This window comes from Salvia miltiorrhiza, chromosome 1 (assembly GCF_028751815.1).
Source record: "Salvia miltiorrhiza cultivar Shanhuang (shh) chromosome 1, IMPLAD_Smil_shh, whole genome shotgun sequence".
Lineage (NCBI taxonomy): Eukaryota > Viridiplantae > Streptophyta > Magnoliopsida > Lamiales > Lamiaceae > Salvia > Salvia miltiorrhiza.
In genome coordinates this window covers 64030553-64042513 of record NC_080387.1, presented here as the reverse complement: position 1 = coordinate 64042513, position 11961 = coordinate 64030553, and the positions used below count along the sequence as shown (strand labels likewise).

The following is an 11961-nucleotide window of genomic DNA, read 5'->3' as shown; positions in this document are numbered from 1 at the left end:
GAGGCATCTCTGAGGCGATCAGCCTCACATCATGGTGAGAGGCAGACATCTTTGAGGCGATCCGCCTCACGTCACAGTGATCGCCCAGGGCCATCGGCTGGGTACCATAGTCCAGAGACCCCTGCGCCTAAGGCGGGGGATGTAGATGATGATCTGAATGTTTCCTGGACTTCGTCAGAGGAGGAGGCGGGTGCTAGAGAGAGGCCTCACTTGGTTATTGACCCGACCTTGCCGTATGGTAAGAGGCTGCTGAAGGCGAAGAAGCGGGGCTTCAAGGCGTTTATGAGATCGCCGCCGGGGACTAACGTCACAGTGATGGAGACGGGTTGGGTGATGTCCCAGGAGCTATTCCACAAGATTATGAATCCTCGCGAGGAGTTGGACGGGGAGGTATAATAATTTGATTTTACTGTGTTTCTTAAGATTTGCATTGTACATAATTAATCATGATTTTTTTAAGCAGATATTAGACCTCTGGAATCTGAAGGCTCTCCGACGGCTCCGTCAAAATCAGCAGTGGATAGATCGGGGGCATACGAGGCTCGTTGCAGGCGTGACACGGGCTAGAACGCCGATAGCTTTTCTGGATTTTTATGTAAGTTTTTGATAGAATAATTTCTGTTTATGTATATACAACTACCTATAAATTAATCATGAATCTGTGATTGTAGGAGACCCTTTGGAGAGAGTTCAGGTCGTTGCATCCGAATGAGCCAGATTGGGACAACATTCGGGCTCTACACGGATACGAGGAGTGGGTGGTGCCCGACAAGCTGATCGCCATGTTTCATGGAACTGATTCAGGCCATACATGGCCTTGGTTGGAAGCGAAAGAGGTAAGTATAATATAAACATATTTTGGAATTTTCTAACTGAAATACGTAACGTTTCTAAATATTTTTCATATTGTGTTGCAGATTTTTGCTATTTGCAATGTCGATAAGAGTCATTGGTGTACTGTGGTTATATCTATCTCCGCATGGGAGGTGAGAGTGTATGACTCACTGTCACATGTGGAAGGTGTACGAAAGCGTCGACTAAATGCATTGAAGCCAATCACTCGCCTGATGCCTAAATTGCTGCACACTGTGGGTTATTATGCACACACTCCCGATAGGTTTGTGCACGCTCCAGATGTGGCTATGAAGATCGTCATGATGCCAATCAGAGAGCAATTCCTCCAAGAAGATAGTGTAAGTTGTGGTGTGTTTGCATGTGCTTATCTGGATCGTTTGATTTGTGGCGCACCAACACGTGAGCAGCTGAGGACACCCGCACAGATACAAAAGTATCGACAAATTATAGCTGTTAGGATATGGGAGTTGTGTACGGATCCTCCCCCTATTCGGTTCAGCTGATGAACAATTTTTTTGTGTTTAAAACGAATGTCTGTTAAAATACACTTGATTTGCTGTTGTTTTGTGGTTTGATTTGTGCTTATGTTTGGTGGTTTGTTGTTTTTGTGTTTGGCATGGTTGTTGGTTGTTAAAATACGGTTGATTTTATGACTTGTTGGTGTTTTTGGGGTGAACAAGGGCTGAATGGCCTTTGTACACGGTTAGACCCTAACCGTGTACAGTTTCTCGAAACCGTGTACGCAACCGTGCACGGAAGAACTCGAAACCGTGTACAGCACACGGCCAAACACTGAACCGTGTCACCGTGCACGGCTGCGTGTTCATCGCTACACGGTTGCGTACACGATTGGTCCCAAGGTGTACACGGTTAGGGTCTAACCGTGTACAGAGGGCAGGCCACCGATTTTCAGCCCAAAAACACCCGTTTTTTGAATTTTAAAGCCAAATCAACATGTAGCAACAACAAATTCAATGTTCAAACAACAATCAAACAACCAAATTCATTTTCAATATCAAATCGAGGACATGCATTCCTAGTGTGTGTTCCACTTAATCAAAACCAAATCTGACTCTGTATCCAGAATCACTCACAACCCAACATTTTGAGGACATGCATTCCTAGTGTGTGTTCCACTCCTACAAATTCCGCTTTCTTCTTTCGTCGCCTTCGTGCATCGGGTGGTTGCTCGACACCCTCCACCGGCACGTTCAAGTCCAATGGTCCCACTTGCGCTTTGCATCTCCGGGCATTGTGACCTCCACCCTTGCAACGTGAGCATACTTGAGGTCGAGAATTAGGAGTACCCGAATTAGGAGGACCCGAATTAGGAAGACCCTCAACTGCTGAACGAGCCCTACTCAACTTCGGTCGTCCCGCATGGACCGTGATATCCGGGGGTTTCACAACATAGGCTGATATCTCATCGGGCACATTCCAATACGTAGGATGTAGAACGGGAACAATACGCTCCATATATGTGGCCAACAACACGGATTGTTTGAAATATCCTCCAACAAAATCCGTGACTTGCAGTCCTGCACGCCTAATAAAATGCAAAGATAAAAAGATAAATTTACAAAAAATTACTTCAATATGCAAAATTTGTAATAAATGAGGTACCTAATAGCGGCACAAGCATGACGACACGGAATGTCATCCAGGTCGAACTGAGCACAACTACAAGTCCGATTCTCGAGATCGACAATGTAGAATGCATGATCATCCTCAACACTAAACATGTGCGTCGTCGTCCCTCGAACAGCCAATTGCCGACCCGCTTCGACAGCCACATGCAACTTTCCCTCTACTACCTCAGTCAACTCATGTGACCTCGATGCAGCCGAGATGCGTCGCCTATCGAACCATTTCTCCATAATGGCTCGATAGGTCTCGATCAATGAAGCAACCGGGAGGCGTCGTGCCCACAACAGTCTACTGTTCATCGTCTCGGCAGCATTCGACGTCATGAAGCTCGTGCGTCGTACAGGGCACTTGGACCTGGCCCATCTCTCCACACCAATAGTGTCGAGGCGTGTGTGCGCGTTGACTTTCAGTACTTGAAGCGCAGAAAAATTCCTTTGAAAATCGTCTGATCGATAGGAATATGCCGCTGCTTTGAAGACTGCAGCTACATGCTGCCCATAATGCGCGAGATTCTTCTGGATATGGTAATAGCACAACCCGTGAAGGACGTTCGGGTAGACACACTCCACAGCATTTCTGATGCTCTTGTGCTGATCAGACACAATCAAGAGATCATCCGGCTGACCAAAGCAAGTCCGCAGTCGGTGGAAGAACCAAGTCCAAGACTCGTCGTTCTCGATAGGACCAAGCCCAACTGCGAGAGGAAATATTGCTTCGTTCCCATCCTTTGTAACAGCGACGAACAAAATGCCGCCGTTCCTTCCCTTCAGATTGGTCCCGTCTACGACGATGACCGGCCTCAAGTAACCCTTCTCAAAGGCAGCCACGCTCTGTCCAAGTGAAACAAACATATGATGGAACTTGCCATCATCCTTCATCTCAAGGTCGTATAATGTGCCGGTATTACTCATTCTCAGCATATACAAATACGATGGGAGCATCTGATATGAGTTCCCAAAATCACCATACGTCATCTCAATCGCGATGTTTCTTGCACGGAGAGCGAAGCTGTAATTGATCTCAATACCGAATAAGCGCTGCATTTCTGACATCATCTCATTCGGCTTCAAAACGACCCCCTCGCCTACCAATTTTCGTGCAAAATATCTTCCAACAACCCTCGCCGGAATCTGTCTCGGGGCAGTGCGATTCAAATCCGTGTGGCAGGTATGATCCATCACCACCTTGATCACTCTCCAGATCGATGCACTCTGAACGGCTCGCAGCATGAACGGACAACCGTTGCCATTCTTGCAAACAAACCACAAACGGGTCGTACTGGAACGATGCACGGCGTACTCCACGTGATTCTCCATATGGTACAGGCCAACAGCGATTGCCAAATCATCCTTCGACCGGAATAGAGCCCCCACTGATAATATCCCGCTCTCCAATACGTTAGAATCCTCCCAACCTAATGCCGGCGCATCGTCAAAATCGAGGACTGGAATCCCCCAATCACGTGCCTCAAGCTGCTGAACTCCAACAAAAGGCTCGACATCGGGCTGATCATCCGATGTGAAATTCTGAGGCCCTGTCTGTCTCCACGCTTCCTGTTCAGTCGACACTGAATCCAATATCTCTCTGCGTCGTATCGCCTCTTCTTCCTCATCCGAAGACTCAGACTCGTCTTCCTCCTCCTGCGACGATGAATCGTCCCTACTATCATCGTGTGTAGGGATACTTCTTCCAATGTCCGTCTCAATAGGAAACACAGTAGACCGATGTCCCTCATAATATACCCGCTCTTGAGTCTGAGGAACCGGAGCCGCAGATTGTTTGCCCTTCTCGATCACGTAAACAACGAGATATTTCTTATGCTCGGAAATCAGCCGGTTCAAATCCGAATCAGTCTTCAAAGCCACTTTTATTTTTCGCCCTTCGTCCGTGGTCGATGTGTAGAAAAGCATATAAGTGGATCGACCATCCTCGTTTAATTGATCGTGCACCTCTTGCATCAACTTCGCATGACAAAGGTCTTCCTTAGACATGTACACGACAACCTCATCGCCACCTTCATACTCGGTTAATTTCCACTGACCACTGTGTCGTATAACGATTGCTTGAAACGACATCTGCTTCAAAACGACAAAAATACAACATTTAAATACACAAACAGGAAACCGTGTACCCCAATACATCAACTGAATATACAAACATGCTAAAAATAACATCAAAATCATATTCAACCCAACCGTGTACAGCAAATTCGACCACCGTGTACAACCGTGTACACAACCGTGTACAGCAGAACACTAAGGGTTCAAAAATAAGGTAATTTGCGTACAGAGTGTTTTTTTATGTCGTTTTTTAGTCCAAAACATGTAATAAGTCATATATATAACATAATTATTGAAATAAACAACAAAAAATCACTAAAACTCAAACCGTGTACAACCGTGTACTCTAGAACACCAACCGTGTACAGCCGAAATTAAAAAAAAAAATGTATTTCACATACCTTATGTAATACAAGCCTTTAGATGATTCTTTTTTGAATTTTTGAGCAACCGTGTATGAGTCGTGTATGTGTATTGAGAGGATTTTCTTCTTCTTTCTTGTTCAAATGTCTGATGAATGAACATTTGGTTGGTATCCTTCATTAACTACCCACAGCAACCGTGTACGGAGCATTTAATTTCGTGAATTTAAGGTTGTTTCCTTAACAAGTGTTTGAGTTGGTGTAAATGCACCCAACAACCATAATATCACATAAAATCACGCCATAAACGTGAATAGAGAGAGAGAATCAAATTTTGCTTATTTTTAAATCACATTTTAACGCGATTTCGGTTATTTTTAAATCAAAGAGAGAGAATCAGATTTTGATCACATAAATTCACGCCATAATGCCATAAGATATGGTTTTAATACTCGGTTTTAATTTTAACGTGAATAGAGAGAGAGAATCAGATTTTGGTTTTATTTGGTTATTTTTAAATCAAAAATAAATAATATGTCACTATCATTCACTTTATTGACTTGTACTTATGTACTTTAGATCAAATGTGCTACAAAACTTATTTTTTTATGACCCTTGATACTTAACTTATTTATTTTATCAAAAATGGTACTACTATGTATTGTCACTATTCTTTTTTATGTTTTATATAAGTGTGAGTACAGTGAGAATGTATTTCGAAAAAAAACTGGAAAAAAAAAATTTAATTCCTTCAAAATATAAATTTAGGTAGTACATTCATTCATCATAAATCTTCACGATAGAAGGAATTCTCGAGTTATCTAAATGTTCTAATTTTAACATCTTTCATTATATATAGCATAAACTATAGTAGTACATTTTTATTTATTATTCACTATTGCATGGGTAAATGTATGTAAACTAGAGAAAATTGGTTTGATGGTTATTTCACATTCACAAAAGGCTTGCATTGAAAAGAGGGAAATCGATCGAATCTAGCGTTCAAACGCAGAGAGCGCAAAGATAGATAAGCATGGCCTCCTTTCACGACAATCCAAAAATTAGGATCTAATTAAGTTTCTCTTTTTGGGAGATATTAACATGAATCAACATCTGAATTTTGAGGCAAAACATGCAGCACTGAGTATTACAGCTTCATTAAACCTCAGCTGGCCTGCCCCATCCACATGCTTCCTTTCCTCAGAGGACACACTGGACCTTTCATTAACCATGAACAGTACATCATCATCTATTTCGATATTCTACAACCAATACACATTGTAAAAAGAATGAGCTGAGGTTAAACAAAACTTTAATCACATACTTTTTTTTATTATTACAAACGTGAAATTGCAATATTGTAAGAAAGAACAGATGAGTGAGCTTATTATAAACATCACAAACTTGAATACCACTGATCATTGCGGTTATTGCATCTAAAAGCTTTTAGGTCGCCTCTCTTATTTCATTTGCATACTAGTATAACATAAAAAGCAAATTTTGTAAAGTATTGAGAGCGGAATTCACCAAAGTTCAATTAATTAAGCATTTCTGTTTATTGTAAATTTTTTCTGTAGCAATCACAAATTTATAGTAAAAGAAAACCGAGAAAAGCGAATCTTTTGATCACCTACAAATGCCAATTGAAAAGTGTATTTCACTCGAACACATTTGTAAGAATTATTTGCATGATGAAAGTCCAAACCGAACTCACCAATAATCCAGTGTTGTAATAAGCCTCATCAAACCAACAATGGAATTTAATGATCCATGAAAATTCGTATTCAGTACAAGTTTAGATGGGTGAGATCATTTTTCTAATTCTTTTTTCCATTATTTTCCCAAAAGCTAGTATATTTTCTTGGCCAACCACTCCAATTATTTCATGTTGGTTTAGGAAACACCTGTAGTTTTGGGTTATAATAATTGAAGCCCCTGTTGGGCACATCATCACAAAAATTTGCGTAATATATAACTAAATATATATATACAAACACATCCCACAATCCACATAGACACAGACTCACATTTGACTCTTTCTCCAAGCATTGTCCCCCTCCTCTAGAGAGGGAGAGAGAGAGAGAAAAGTAGCAAACCTGTTTTGTATTCTGTCCTGTTATGAATGAGTGCGGAGTGGATTTCCATTGTGTACTTTGATTCTGTTTTGGTTCTGAACACAGAATCATTGAAACACACACACCTCCTCATTCTTTTCTTCCCTACCAAACCAGTATGAGATACATTCGGACAGCCAGCTTGAAGAGGCTCTTCTCCCTCAAACGCCACGCCTTTGATGAAGAACACCTCCCCGAATTCAACGCTCACCAAAAAGCCGTCCAGCCGTCGGAGAATTTCCAGAAACCCACCTGGAAATGCTACTCCTACGACGAAATCTCCGCCGCCACCAACGCTTTCTCCGCAGGTGGGTCCCGCATTTCTCTTTTTCTTGACGATTTTCACTCCACAAATGTAATCTGTTTTTTTCAAATAGATAATATGGTGGGGAAAGGAGGGTTTGCGGAGGTTTACAGAGGGGTGCTCGGGAACGGGCAGGCGATTGCGGTGAAACGGCTGACCAAGGCGGAAAACGACGAGAGGAAAGAGAAGGAATTCTTGACGGAAATTGGAACCTTAGGACACGTTTCCCATCCAAATGTCACGTCGCTGCTTGGCTGCTGTATTGACAATGGCCTTTACCTCATTTTCCAGTTCTCATCCAAAGGCTCTGTTGCTTCTCTTCTTCATGGTAATCTACAATAAATTCTCGAATTAATTAGATTTTACCAAATAAAAAACAAAAATCTTTAAATTTTAAGGATTTTCCTTTTTTTTCTTTTTAATTAGATGAGCAATTGCCTACATTGGACTGGAAGACAAGGTACAAAATTGCGCTGGGAACTGCAAAAGGGATACATTATTTGCACAAGAACTGCCCTAGAAGAATAATTCACAGGGACATTAAGTCTTCCAATATTTTACTAGCTGCAGATTTTGAGGCCCAGGTCATAAAAAAATGTATCTAACTTTTTCTTTTTTATACTATAAAATATGTATATTCATTGATTCATGACTCTGTTTTCTCTGTTTCAGATATCAGATTTTGGTCTAGCAAAATGGCTTCCATCACAATGGAGCCATCATTCCATTGCTCCAATAGAAGGAACATTTGGGTACATTAATTATTTTTCATTTTTTTCTTTTTCTTACAGTGACTGTTGAAAACAAGTGTAGTTAAGGTTGTTGTTGTTGGTGATTTCTAAAGGCATTTAGCACCGGAGTATTTCATGCACGGCGTCGTAGACGAGAAGACAGATGTGTTTGCATTTGGTGTGTTCTTGCTAGAGCTTGTCTCTGGCAAGAGACCTGTTGATAGCTCCCATCAAAGCTTGCATAGCTGGGTGAGATTATCAGTTTATCATTTCTGAAACCTCAATACTACGTAGAATTATGTCTTTATATATCAAACTTATTTTTTTCCTCGTTGATGATCCTAGGCCAAGCCTATACTGACCCGAGGAGACTTGAAAGAGGTCATTGATCCGAGGCTCGGAGATGACTACAATGTCGTCCAGCTCAACAGGCTCGCCTTTGCAGCCTCTCTCTGCATACGCGCCTCTCCAATATGGCGCCCCACCATGAGTGAGGTAAATGTGTTTTGCTACATGAGATTAATGATTCTTTGCTTAAACAATTTGTGCTTAATCTTCAAGATATGCTTGTTTATCTCTTGATTATATTACTTTTCTTCGTAGTGTCACCGCGGATTATGCTATGAAACGACAAAGGTTTTCTGTCTTGACATATAATAGTGAGCTATGCGGGACATGACTTAGTTTATTTAATAGAATTTGATCCTTGCCTTTGAATATGTTGAGAAGTAGTATTAGTTTTTATTGTATATGTTGCGGTGATTACTTTATGGAAGGCTTTGAAAAATTCAATCTTGATGAAAGCATGAGAATTGTTGTGACAGATAAGATAGGATTTTCTTATTACGTTCATGTCATTTTCTGGTTGAGGTTTAGCCTAATCCTGCGCCGTTTTGATGCGGTGATTCACCTAAACTTGTGCTAACTCGTCATAACTGGTTGTGATTAGAGATAATGACGTTAGTTAATATCAATTTGGCACGCCTGTTTAATTTAATCGTTTTAGAACTCTGTTTGAAGATTTCTGCCGACTATGAACTTTTGCTGTTTACTGTTTAAAATTAAAAGAACTGCTATCTCACTATCATCCAAAGATTTGATTATCTAGATATACAATAATTATATGCTGATGGTAAAACTTTTAACATCATATGACTAATACATGCACCACCTCTATTTCTGTGATTAATTTCTCTGCTTTTGATGTTTGTGCCTCACCTAACTACAATCTTTATGCTTTATTAAGCAATAATGTGCAATTTGCATAATAACGACAGGTCAAAATCTTAGGGGGAGGGATTAGAGGGTCCACTTAATTTCATAAGTATTTTATTTTCATTCAAGAAAAAGTAAAAGAATCAACCTAATTTTGTTTGGACAATAAAAATTCCATTTACAGTATGACATATGTTAATACTGTAATTGAATAGTACAAGAAATAACAATTTGAAGATTAAATATTTGTCCTAACAATATTAATGTCTGCTCCTACTTGATACAATCCAACAAATCCAGCAATAATATCAGTTTTGTCTTCTCCTTTGGTTTGATTTTTTAAACTGTCTTAGATACCGTCTACGATGAGAATATATTCTGCAGATTTTGATTTTAACATAAATGATAGTAGTAAATAAAATTTGGAGCTACCAATGTGGACAGGTGGTGGAGGTGATCTTATCGGAGGAAGAAATCGACACGGATAAATGGAAGATTCTGGAGGAAGAGGAAGATCAGGAGGAGTTCTGGGGGTTCGAGGATCTCGAGTGTGAATGTGAATATGAATGCGACACTTCCTCGTCTTCAAACTCTCAACACGATGACTCCATCTCAACGGGGAGTTCGTACAACAAGAGAAACGAGTGCTAGATTTGAGCTGTGAATATGGGAATAAAATGTAAGAAAGGCTAGCTAGGTGTATTGTTACATGTAACAAGATTATATATGTTGATTTTTTTTTTCTCTTGTTGTAGACACTATTATGTCTATAATGTAGCTATGCTATGCCAATTTTGATCATTCGAATCTTCGCGCCAGTTTGGAACAATCACGAATGTTCTATGTTAAAAAAAATAAAAAATTGGATGCTATGAATATTGTGAACATGAAGTTGTGGGGTAGTGATAGAACTACACAAGACATGCCAACTAATGTGTGTGTGATTGAGGATAAGTTGTAATAATAATGGTAAGAGGGACAACCAGTTCCAGCATAAGGTGTCGGGATTCATAAAAGAAAAATAAAAAATATTTTTTATAATAATTGAAATAGCTTGGAAAACACTCATTGGGGAGAGGAAGAATATTTTTGGCAATATATTGGCATGCTCAGAAGTCAGAAACGTGAGGGAGATTGACAGAATCTATAACTTTCTTAATTTTATTACCCAAGTGATAATTTTTGGGTTTGTGTAAAGCAAGAGGGGTTTGATTTATTCAATAGTGAAAGATACGGGCGTAAATTCGTGTGGAGAATATCGGGTACATCCTCACCCGACTCGATATCCGCACGTACCCGATATCTTCCAAAAGCATGAAAGGGGTCGGATGCGAATATGTAATTTCAGAAAAATGTGGGTACTGGGTACCCGCTTCGGATAATGCGGGTACCCGCATACCCGATTCGATAAATTGATTTCGTTAATTTTTTATTTATTTTACTTATTTATTATCAATTTAAAATAATTTTTGATTTCTAATTCGAGTAATTTCCTTCCTATTCCTAGTTCTTATTCTTACTTGAGTCAATGAACAATAGAAATGATATTTTTTTGGATAATAGATTAAATAGAAAGGATATTTTTTTTTTTCAAAAAGCGGGACAAAATACCCTTAATTGCGAGTAACCGCAATTTGTGGAACAAAATACCCTCAAATTTACACGGCTTTAAAAAATTGCGGATAATGCGGATATCCGAATACCCACATCGAATATGAAATAGAATATGTGTAGTATATTATACTAGGGGTGTAAATTCGGGGCGGATCGGATACCCGCGCATACAACACGAGACGAGTGAGGGTGCAGTTTTTATGTAGTTTTACGGGTCGGGTACCTGTAATTTGCGGGTAAGGTACCTAATCCGCCCCAAATTTACACCCCTAGTAAAATATAATATACTACACATTCTATTTCATAGTTTTTTTTTTTGTTTTGATTCATTACGGTCTTAATTATTAGTATATTCTTGGCGAGAATACTGGAATTTAGTGGAGCCTCAACATATTAGTTTTCTAACTGTGCCATATATATATATATATATATATATATATATATATATATATATATATATATATATATAGGGTCAAGTTAAACAGAGAATTATTATATATTTCATTTTGAACAAGTCTATACATTTTACGAACAGATTAACATAACTAACGAACAGACGTATTTAGTAAAAAAAGAGAAAAACTCGCCACCAACGGGATTTGAACCCGGGGCAAATTGCTGTTCATGCGGTACATTGATCTGTTCGTAAAAATTGTAGATCTGTTCGTTTTTATTTCACGAATTCTCTATTCTCTAAATATTTAGCATTCTCTGTTTAACTTTTTTTTTTCTCTCTCTCTCTCTCTCTCTCTATATATATATATATATATATATATATATATATATATATAGATAGATAGATAGATGTGGTATTGGGTACAATCAAATGTATCGTACAATCGGGTTGACCCGCACTCACACCTTAACTCGTATGCTGATTCGAACCCGCATCCTGACCCAAATCGTGTAAATAAAATTATTCAGTTATACAAATGACATTATTTGTAATTGACACTATTCAATTATACAAATGACATTGCGTAAATGACACTATAACATTGTAAATGACACTATTTAAAAATATAAATGACACTTCATGTAATTGACACTATAAAATTG

General features: G+C 39.3%; 2 protein-coding genes across 2 annotated transcripts; one reads left to right on the top strand and one right to left on the bottom strand.

Moving 5' to 3' along the window:
- Positions 1-1941: 1941 nt before the first annotated feature.
- LOC131011429 (uncharacterized) lies at positions 1942-6346 on the bottom strand. The gene is made up of 4 exons (XM_057939237.1): positions 6329-6346; positions 6076-6186; positions 2479-4577; positions 1942-2401 (listed from the first exon to the last, which is right to left on the bottom strand). The coding sequence occupies exons 1-4, from the start codon at positions 6344-6346 to the stop codon at positions 1942-1944; spliced, it is 2688 nt and encodes an 895-aa protein (XP_057795220.1).
- A 304-nt stretch (positions 6347-6650) lies between these two features.
- LOC131004478 (probable receptor-like serine/threonine-protein kinase At5g57670) lies at positions 6651-10089 on the top strand. The gene is made up of 7 exons (XM_057931180.1): positions 6651-7346; positions 7416-7670; positions 7769-7926; positions 8015-8094; positions 8187-8322; positions 8419-8568; positions 9733-10089. The coding sequence occupies exons 1-7, from the start codon at positions 7157-7159 to the stop codon at positions 9937-9939; spliced, it is 1176 nt and encodes a 391-aa protein (XP_057787163.1). The 5' UTR covers positions 6651-7156; the 3' UTR covers positions 9940-10089.
- Positions 10090-11961: the final 1872 nt, after the last annotated feature.

What these genes read in the sequence shown, in the direction of transcription:
- LOC131011429 (XM_057939237.1), bottom strand. An exon ending in AGCTGAGGTTTAATGAAGCT is followed by an intron (nt 4,578 to 6,075) that starts GTAATACTCAGT and finishes GTTTTGAAGCAG; the next exon opens with ATGTCGTTTCAAGCAATCGT. An exon ending in CATGCTTGTGCCGCTATTAG is followed by an intron (nt 2,402 to 2,478) that starts GTACCTCATTTA and finishes GCATTTTATTAG; the next exon opens with GCGTGCAGGACTGCAAGTCA.
- LOC131004478 (XM_057931180.1), top strand. Translation starts at nt 7,157, where the DNA reads ATGAGATACATTCGGACAGCCAGCTTGAAGAGGCTCTTCTCCCTCAAA. An exon ending in CTGCAGATTTTGAGGCCCAG is followed by an intron (nt 7,927 to 8,014) that starts GTCATAAAAAAA and finishes TCTCTGTTTCAG; the next exon opens with ATATCAGATTTTGGTCTAGC. An exon ending in GGCGCCCCACCATGAGTGAG is followed by an intron (nt 8,569 to 9,732) that starts GTAAATGTGTTT and finishes CAATGTGGACAG; the next exon opens with GTGGTGGAGGTGATCTTATC.